Raw genomic sequence first — 10089 nt, 5'->3', positions numbered from 1 at the left:
AGCACTCAATTCATTACATTTCTTCCTGCTTTTCAAACCAACGCACAAAAAAAAAAAAAAAAAAAAAGTATTGCCAATCAGTGCCTGGGGGGCAGGGAAGAAATCTTACAATACTTTATATTCGCCGCTCATTTTGGATTTCATTAGTCAGAAAACTCACTTCTCAGCCAGTTACAACTAACTTTCTTTCTTTCTTTTTCTTTCTTTTTCTTTCTTTCTTTCTTTCTTTCTTTTTCTTTCTTTCTTTTTCTTTCTCTCTTTCTTTCTCTCTTTCTTCTTTCCTTCTTTCCTTCTTTCTTTCCTTCCTTCTTTCATTCTTTCCTTCCTTCTTTCATTCTTTTCTTCCTCCCTTCTTTCATTATTTCCTTCTGTCTTTCCGTCTTTCCTTTTTCTTCTTTCCTTCCTTGCTTAGGGGGCTGCTGGAAGTGGGAGCTGGGGCCGGTGCCACCTCCCCGGCCACGGCCGGGGCGGTTCCACGCCAGGGCTCCGCAGCCCCGGGAGCGGAGATGGGCGGATGGAGGGGCTCCCCAGGAGAGAGTTTGTTCATAATTCATGGGAGCAGAGCAGCTCTCGGGAGACGGGGAGAAAGAAACGGCCGAAGAGACCAAAGTGTCCTCCAGCACTTGCGGGGGGAGCGGAGGATGTGGGGGTGTTACAGGGGGTGCCGGGGCAGGGGCGGTGGGGCCGGCGGCCACCGCGGGGAGGGGACGAGCCGGCCCCCCTAACCCGTGGAGAAAGTTGTTATCAGCCAAACTCCTCGAAAGGGACTTCGGGGAATTTGGGGGTAGCTTGGTTTCTTCAAGAACCGTTTTTCAGAAGCATTTGCAAGCGAAAGAAACCGAGCCGAGGGGTTTAGATTCAGGTATTTGATCTCGCCGGACCCAGACATCTAATTAGAGTGGCCTCAGCGACTGAAACGGTGTTAATTCCCATTGTTCCCCGCTCAGATCCCTTGGCCCTCCACCACTGGGATGCTCTCCTTTTCAAAATTCCAATTAAAAATATTTCTATTTGAAACAAACAAACAAACAAACAATTTCTGTATTTCCCCCCTTTCTGGCCCATTTTCCTCCATCACGAGCAAAAGCAAAAGCAAACTCCTGGGTACTTTCTTTCGCAGACGCTGGCAAAGAATAACACCCCCTCTGTGGGATCTTAACAGAAATAAATCACAAGGAGCTCTTGCCTACCTGAAAAGTAGGAGGAAATCCGACTGTCTGTTTTCGGGTGTAAAGTGTGTATCGATAAGGAAGACACAGCCGACTCAGAAACGGGACTCAATTAATCTATGGGTTTCTTTACATCACCCCCTGTTAGGATGCATGCTTTGGAAATATTGATTCATTGCGACAGGATAGTCGCAACTACCGTGTGTGCACAACATGGGGAGGACATGGAGCGAGAACCCGCAGCCAACGCAAAGCCCACTCACGGGAGAGCCAGATTGCTTTTTAAGCTAAAACTAATAATTTCATAACTGATTCACATTCAATCTGGCGCCGATGACGTCAAGGGGTATTAGCATACGAGGAGGGATGAAGCCAGTGTGGCTGGAGTTGATAAGGTGCCTCCTGAGGAATTCGCTGCTTGTTTTAATACATTAATTATTTCTCTGTCTTCCTCAACTTCTGCAATTTGTAAGAGCTTAAAGGAACCATCATTCCCAGCGATACCAGAAGGACACGTTGGAGAGCTTCTCCCGTGGCACCGGAGCCCGGCAGCCGGGGGCAGCGTGGGGATGAGCCCCAGCCCCGCTCCCGGAGCCCGGCCCGGCCGCCCTGCAGAGCGCTGCGGGACTTGGTTCTAATTAAGCCGGCTCCAGCCGCGGGCGTCCCTACTCGCCCGAGTAAGCTCGGCTCGCTTGGACCGGCCGCCCCAGCGCTGGGAGCTCCCGCAGGATGGGAGGCGGGTTTGCAGGATCAAGCCCTCAGCCTGGAATGCGTGTGAGTTGTGAGTGTGCGTGAGTGTGAGCCGGTGTGCCAAGACACCCCTGCGGAGCATTCCCGCGGGAAAACCTCTGCAGAGGCCCCTATCTTTCCAGCACCGGGTGGGATTCCCCGCTCTACCCCTCCCCACCCCCAAACCCTGCAGTTAATCACGATTTTCTGAAAAAAAAAAAAAAAAAAAAAGCGCGCCCACATTACGTCATCAGGCCTAACTGCTGCGGAGATGATGGGGGTCACAGAGGACCCGGGGCGGGGGAGCCCGCGGGGGGCCGGGCCTCCCCTCTCGTTCCCGCCCCGGGACAGCGGCCGCCTGTCCGGGAGCGGGGACTCGTCCCGGCCGGGGCCGGAGCAGCGCTGTCCCCGCCGCTGCGCTCCGGACAGAGGGACACGCTCTGGGGAGACGACAGGACACAGCCCAGCTCCGTGCCCCGGGGCTGACAGCTCTCCCCCGGCGTCCACTGCCCCCAGAGCTTGTAGGAACCGGCGGCATCGCCGCTTTGGGCCCATCGAGCTCCGCCGGGCCCCGCGTAAGCGGTCTGACAGTCTCCCGCCCCGTAGGGTGCCCCTCGGGGACCCTCCCGATCTGCGGGCCACCTCGCTCCTCTGATGAAGTCAACTGCCTTGGAATAACCGCTCGGTGACTTGAGTCTGAAACACATTTGGAGGGAAGGAGGGAGGGAGAGGCGCTTTTATCAGGGAGTGGGGGGAGAGGGGTAGGAACGGGCGCAAAGCACAAACAAAACATAGAGAGACCCTAAAAGAATTAAATTAAAAAGGAATAAATAAATTAAAAAAAAAAACTACATAAAGCCACGCTGTACAAGCTCTCGCCCACATGGCAGAGGTCCTACGAGGCAGCACGATGCGCCAGCGGATGGGCCAAACTCCTGCAGAAACTTCTCCGGCCCGGCCCCGATCCGTTCCCCGCGGGCGCCCGCAGAGAGGACCCCTCGCCCACGGGCTTCCCCCGCTCCTGCCGACGGGGCTGCAGCAGCCCAGGCGTCTCCTGCAGAACAGCCGGGCCCGAGCCCTCACCACACTTCACGGGAAGGGCCGTCTGTGCTCTCCTCCAACACTGCTAAATTATAATGGAAAATTGCAGCTTGTTTCGGCGCGCCCCCTCCCCCTGTACGCACAGGCGCACACGGATACAAACACGCGCAGACACAGTCACGCACAGTCACACTCACACACACACACTCACACACTGCTCAGCCACAGCAAACCCTCTGCCAACTCCAAAGCAAAGCTCCAAAACCATCCGGCGGGGTTCGCGGTTTCGCCTTGTTCCCTCCTCCCCGCTCCGCCCGCCCGCACCTGCCGGCGCAGTGGCTCCGCGGTCGCGGTCCGCGGAGCGGTCGCGGTCCCCAGGCAGGGCTGGCCGGGCCCCGGCGCGGGCCGGCCCGGAGGACGGAGCTCGCCCTCCCGCTCTGGCACAGCCAAACGCGCAGCTCCGGGAATTTCCACCCCTGGGCTCCTTTTCTTTCCAGTTCGCAAGTGAACCAGCCCCCACACTCACTGTAGCGCTGTACGTCCTCGCCAAGTGAATTGATTCCTCAAAAGCAAAATAGTACCAAACTCTCGCAATTCCCCGTGCCATCGTCAGAAAAACTGGTTTTAATTACCAAAACTGAAATAGCGGCGGTGCTAACTAGCAGGCGATCAAACCGCAATCAAACTTCAATCTCTGAGCAGTTAGCTATAAACTGTCAGCAATTGAAAAGTAAACCTGGTGCACACAAAGGCTCTGTTTAATTTTCTTGTTGTAATGGCTCTAAATGAGGACCCCATCACTATGCAGTTAAGCGGTGTTGCTTGTCCCCCTGAGGCGCTGATCAGTTCTTTTTAATGTGAGAAAACTGGCAGCTCGAAGCCCGTCAATGGAGCTCCCACAACAAAAGTCCTGAAAAGCTGAATGAATTGGGTTTGTAATTACTGCTTCCCTCTCCCCCCTTGCAGCTTATCTCTTATTCATTCAACATATATTATTGTCACCTAATCGCACACTCCCAACGTTATTTTGGGGGGGGGGGGTTTGCCTTCTTTTTTTTTTTTTTTTTGGTATCTACTACGGGCATGTTTGTTGTAGAAATTAAACAAAATAATCCACCCTTCTCTCTCCCCCCTCACCACGAAAAATGTTGAAACGACAGTGTCAGGCGAGGCTGACTGGCGTTAAAAACGCGAAGACGAAGCTCTTCTGCCGTCAGAATGTCAGCATTTTGCATATATCCTCGGAAATCTCACAAGCACTGAAGCAGGTTTTACATTTTAGTATTTGAGTTAAATCAGGATTTAAATGACTGAAGTGTATCTAATCACACCTATCAGTAATGGGCCCCTTTCTTTCAGTGGGACCTACATTATATACTACTTAAATTGCTGGGCTATCTACCTCCTATTCGGAGGCAGATATCCAGCTCTGCTGCTCATTGGGGACGAAGAGGAACTAATATTGAGAGAAAACGCGCTGCTATGGGGATCACCGTCACCCCTGATGTCCCACCCGGCACCAGTGGGCATCTCAAGGAATCAAAATGTGGTTTCGGCCAAGAAATGTCTGTCGGCAAGCGGCAGTCGCTCGCTCGCTCGCTCGCCCCGCCCGCGGGCTGGAGCCGGGGCTGCGAGACAGAGCCTCTCCCCAGGTCCCCCACCGCAAGAAGCTGTCGGTTGCAGAAATAAGTACAGCTATTACAACCAAATCTACTAACAGTCTAAATAATTAATTGAACCATTGCTCTTTGACCCTTGGAAAGTCCAGTAGGGACCCGTTTGTAGTAATAATACCCCCGAATGAGCCCTTGTCAAATATTCATTTAGTGGTTAATGTGAGCGATTTCCCCCTGGGACAGTCTGTAATACCAGCTTCCCAGCTTTGGCAAGAAACCCTGCTAATCTACCTCTCCAGTTCCGCAAAATATTTTAACACCCCAGTACTTAAAAAGCCGTAAAAAAAAATCACGAGGGAAACTATAATCTTATCCTTGGGTTCACTTCGATTCTGTAGAAGGTTAGGGAAACATTACACTGGCGCTCTTGGGCCGAGCATCACCCTGGCTGTAATGTACACAACAATTCACGAGAGGGAAACCACGGAGAGCCCCGAACGTCTTCAATAACCAAAATAAAAACATACCCACGAGCTCTGCTACACATTTCAGCTGCCATAAACGAAAGCCCAGGATAATGGTTTAGGTGTAAAGGGCGTTATTGAATATGCTGAATTTAAAATGAGCAGTGGACAATAGCGTTCCTCCAAGCAACACTTTAAAAATAAAACCCTTCAGCTGTACATGTAAAATACTTTGGGTTATCCCCCCTAAACGGATAAATGGATGGATGGATGGATGCATGGATGGATGGATGGATGCATGGATGGATGGATGGATGGAAGGAATCTGTCCAAGGCATATCAGGTTTCAACCATATATATTCCAAATCGTACTTCGAAATCTAAGCTTAAACAAATTGCCCATATAAAAAGTTGCTGAATTCACTAAGCCTGAATATGTGGCTTAGTGCCTTTTGTTTAGTGGTATTAGCTCGCCTTCTCTATGTGAATTGTAAAAGGACCAACATTTCCAAATACCCCCCTCGAATATTTTAGTTAGCACTTCAAAAAGGGGCCAGGTTTTATTGCTGTTAATTGGCTAAGATTCGCTTTTAAAAATGGAATCGTGATATCGATTGGGCTTTTATTCCTGGTTCTTTTTTCCCAGCGAGGCGAGCGGGAGTGGGGATGTGGGCTCGTTACCACGTGAATAATCCCCAGACGCGTTGCAAACGCTCACAGCTCTGAAAAAGAATATTTTACTCGTTGCATTAACGTAAAAGACAGAAAAGGTTGAAAATCTGCAAAAATTGTTGTCCTGACCAAGTATCGCGACGGTGCAGAAGTAAAAGAGACAAAGAGAGCTAAACTACTAAACCAGGCAGTGAGCAAATCTCCACATATCCTAGTCTGGCAATGTTAGTTTTCATCTGGACACCAGGCTTCAAGGATGGAGGCCAGAACTGAGCCTAGGAAGTAGTAATACCAAATAAAAGCCACAAGTAGCCAGGTAATTTTGTGTGTGTGTGTGTGTGTGTGTGCATTTTACCCAGCCTTCTTCCTCCACGACCTAAAGCAAAATCCAGTGGCTGACAAGAAACACTGGAGAGAAAAACTCAGCAACGCTTGCCCCGTGCCGGAGTACCCACTTTGTGCCTTGCCTAAGCCAAACATCACATGCTTTCCTTTCCACGTACCACATGCCATTAGCAGAAGACACGATCAGTTTGCAGTCACAGTGCTCCAAATCCCAAACTTCGTACCTTTTATTGTTATTATTGCTATTATTATTACTATTATTATTATGAACGCCCTCTCGCGCGTTTCCTAAAGGAAACCGCAGCCGCGTTAGCAGCATCAATTAACCGCTGGGGCCTCAGTGGGGGAGCAGGGGCTGCCGCAGGGGCTGCCTGGCTCTGCTGCCCATCGCCCCCTGCCCTGCCCGGGGCCGCGGGCCCTGGCGCCGGCCAGGGCCGCCAGCGCGCAGCAGCGCGGAGAGGCGCGGAGCCCCGGCCTCGGCAGCTGCGGGTACGACTGTACAAAGTAAAACTCTACCTGGCACGGACGGTGGATCTCTCCTTCTATATGGCGGGCGCCACCGCTTCTCTTTGGGGCTGTGACCGGCTGCAGAGAGTGTCCGAAACGGGGCTACACCGCGCTGGCAATTTAAGAAATAGGATTCAAGAAAGAGCTGTGATAAAACGTGAAAGTCTCTGGCATTCGACTATTTTTGTTTGTTTGTTCGGTTTTTCTTGTTTCTTACCTCTGCCCGGCCAACCCTACCCCCGCCCCCACCTCTCACCTCCTCCTGCGCGGCCCAGGAGCCAGGAGAGGAAAGTTTGGGAAGTGGCGGACAAAGGAAGCGGGGAAGGCTGACCCCTGCCAGGCCGGCCGCGCTCGGGTTCCCGGCCGTGGGAAGCCGGCTCCCCTCCCGCCTGCCGCAGCGGGAAGGAGGCACGGTAGGGAAAAGAGAGCAGGGCATTATCCGCCTGTGGGAGCCGGAGGCCGCGGCAGTGCCCGCGGCCCGCCCGCCGCTGCCGCCGGCCCCGCTAGCCCCGGCTCGGCCCCTCCGGGGGCAACAAGTGGCCAAAGGCAGCGGCGACAGAACCCCCCGCACCTCGCCGCACCCCGCGTCCTCGGGAGGGAACTGGGAACCAGCCTCTCACTCCTCATTCCCGTTCCCCCCGAAGGAGGCACAGGCAGTTATTCCATTAAAGCTATTGTACTTTCTCTCTCTATATGTACGTACCTACAAAAATATTCATGCGTTATATATATATAGTTATATATTCTGCATTTTGTATCGTATTCGATTGGCTACGATGATACCTTCTACTACATGAATTATTTAAAAAACATCTTGCGTTACAAAAATAAATCCAAGACTCAAGGGGAACTTCAGTGTCCATATGTCAAAAATTTATTTATCTCAAACTGTGCATAATGGAGTAAAAACTTAACTTGAATATGTACCTGTTATAAGGATGGTATTAGTTCAAATATATACATGGACTGTCGGCAGACTGATTTCAAATAATACAGAGCCGAATCTTTAAAATACAACTACGGAAAATGAGGAGAAAAAAAAAAAGAACTTAAAATATCATCACAATAAATTTACAGAAATATTACAAACCATAAGAAAATATTTCAAACACAGTAATTTCAGGTTGGTAATTTTCCTTTTTTTTTTTTTTTTTTTTTTTCCTTTTCTTTGAACAGGATGAAGTCTGGAAACAAAAAGTTATTATAAATTAACAAACGGCGTGTGAACCTGCATGGCAATTTTTGCTTTTTAACAAGAAGTAAAAAAAAAAAAAAAAAAAAAAAAAAAAAATTTAGTACAATCTAAACGTTTGCCCTTATCCAGCAAACCAAGCCCATGGTTCGCAAGTACTCATCCTACCTTTTTTTGTCTTTTGTACAATTTCTAAAACAATTTAAATGTCCAAATGTCGTAAAATAATTTCCTCTCCTCTCGCAGCTGCTATAAATTCAGCTGCCAAAACCACAATACTCCAAGAAGACTCTAATTTTTTAAAAATAATTGGCAAATTCACGAGCTTGGTTTTTTTCTTCTCTCTATATTACCAATGGACATTCTGATTGCCATGTGTCTTTTGATAAATACTGTACAAAAGTTTCCTGCAAATATTAAAACATCTTCCTCTTCGCTCTTTGAGTCTAGCTCTAAATATTATTGGTAAAGACTTTTGCAAACTTTCTGCAAAGTTCCTACCGTTTTAACTAGAACTTTTTAAAAGTTTTGTGTAGTTGCTTCCCCTCCGAGATCTATACAAGTTCCTTGTCGGCTTAATTTCTGACCCCCCACCCCAAACCCCACCCCCACCCCCCGCCCGGAGTTTTCTCTGTACAAAAATAGTCCAAAAAAAAAAAAAAGTCCAGAATTTCTAATAAAAGTTTTTTTGTTGTTTGTTTTGTTTAGTTTTCCTTTCCCTCCCCTCCCACCCACCCCCCCCGGCCCCTTTGTCTTACATATGTGATAGAGGGAGTGTGCCATTAATGGCTGTGCCAGGAACAGGTGCACTCTGGTAGTGTTGGGACATATGAAGTCTGCTTGGGGCAGCTGGTTCTGGTACTTCAGCACCTGGTAGATACATGCTGATCATGTCCCGAAGGTCCCCAGCTTGGCAAGGAGCCCTTGAATGAGACGAGGAAGTGACTACGGGGGGACTGGAGCTGGATTCCGTCTTGACCACCGAGCCCATGGAGCCCAGGGCCATGCCCGGGGTCCCTTGCTGGGAGTAGGACATGCTGTAGGTAGGCGATCCGTTCATATAAGTCTGCGAGCTGGTCATGGAGTTGTACTGCAGGGCGCTCACGTCGTAGCGGTGCATAGGCTGCATCTGCGCCGCGTTGTGCGCGTTCAAGCCCGGGTGCTGCGGGTAGCCGAGCTGCTCTTGCATCATCCCATAGCCTCCGTTGGTCCAGCCGTTCATGTGCGCGTAACTGTCCATCCTCTGGTTCACCCCAGCTCCCAAGGTGGCCCCAACCCCTACCCCAGTCGTCATGGTATTGGTGCCCGGTGCCAGTAAGCCCCCCGGCAACGTGTACTTATCCTTCTTCATGAGGGTCTTGGTTTTCCTCCGGGGTCGGTATTTATAATCCGGGTGCTCCTTCATGTGCAGAGCTCTGAGCCGCTTGGCTTCGTCAATGAAGGGTCTCTTTTCCGCCTCGGATAAAAGTTTCCACTCCGCCCCGAGCCGCTTGCTGATCTCGGAGTTGTGCATCTTCGGGTTCTCCTGGGCCATTTTCCGCCGCTGCCCGCGGGACCAGACCATGAACGCGTTCATCGGCCGCTTGACCCGGTCCGGGCTGTTCTTCTGGTTGTTGGCGGCCGAGTTGGAGTTGCCTGTGCCTCCCCCCGAAGTTTGCTGGGGGGCGGGAGGTTTCAGCTCGGTTTCCATCATGTTGTACATTCAAACTACTTTTGCCTGGAACCAGCCTTGAGCAGAGAAACGAGGAACAGCCGCAGCGGAGTCCCAAGCCGGACTTTTTTTTTTTTTCCTAGGGAGGGGTAGGAAAGGGGGGAGGGGGACTCCCCAAAACCACACTTGGATCAAGATCAGGATCTTCCTCTTCGCTGATGGATTAATAATGCTAATAACTGCTATTATTACCGCCGGAGTCTTGATTTTAAAAAACTTCTTCCTCCTTTTTCCCTTTTCTCAGCCTGCCGCTCTCTCTCTCTCTTTCTCTCTCTCTCTCTCTCTCTCCACCTCGGTCTTAAAGAGCCAGCAAACTACTTTACCCCCTTTTGCAAACACACACACTCTCTCTCTCTGCCTTGACAACTCCTGATACTTTTTTGAACAAGTTAATAGACAACCATCCATGTGATGGGGGCTTGTCAGGCAATAAATGCGTTCGCCCCGGCCAATCAGCGCGCGGCGGCTCCGCCACTGAGGACAAGTCTCTTCCCCTGGTTTTGCATGAAACGGGGCGGGGGCTGGGCGCGCCGGGACGGCTCGGCGGGGAGGCGGGCCCGGGGGCGGCCCGGGCGGCCACTGGGAGCCTTTGTATGTCCCCTTCCAGCAACAGGTCACACACGCTTTTTGGAGGAAGTGGGTA

The 10089-nt window shown here is 50.8% G+C and overlaps 1 protein-coding gene across 1 annotated transcript; it reads right to left on the bottom strand.

Moving 5' to 3' along the window:
- Window positions 1-8341: 8341 nt before the first annotated feature.
- SOX2 (SRY-box transcription factor 2) lies at window positions 8342-9836 on the bottom strand. The gene has a single exon (XM_010397312.4). The coding sequence runs from the start codon at window positions 9435-9437 to the stop codon at window positions 8490-8492; it is 948 nt and encodes a 315-aa protein (XP_010395614.1). The 5' UTR covers window positions 9438-9836; the 3' UTR covers window positions 8342-8489.
- Window positions 9837-10089: the final 253 nt, after the last annotated feature.

Source organism: Corvus cornix, chromosome 9 (assembly GCF_000738735.6).
Source record: "Corvus cornix cornix isolate S_Up_H32 chromosome 9, ASM73873v5, whole genome shotgun sequence".
Taxonomy (NCBI): Eukaryota; Metazoa; Chordata; class Aves; order Passeriformes; family Corvidae; genus Corvus; species Corvus cornix.
The sequence above is the reverse complement of the archived record's forward strand: the minus strand, read 5'-3'. Positions and strand labels throughout refer to the sequence as shown.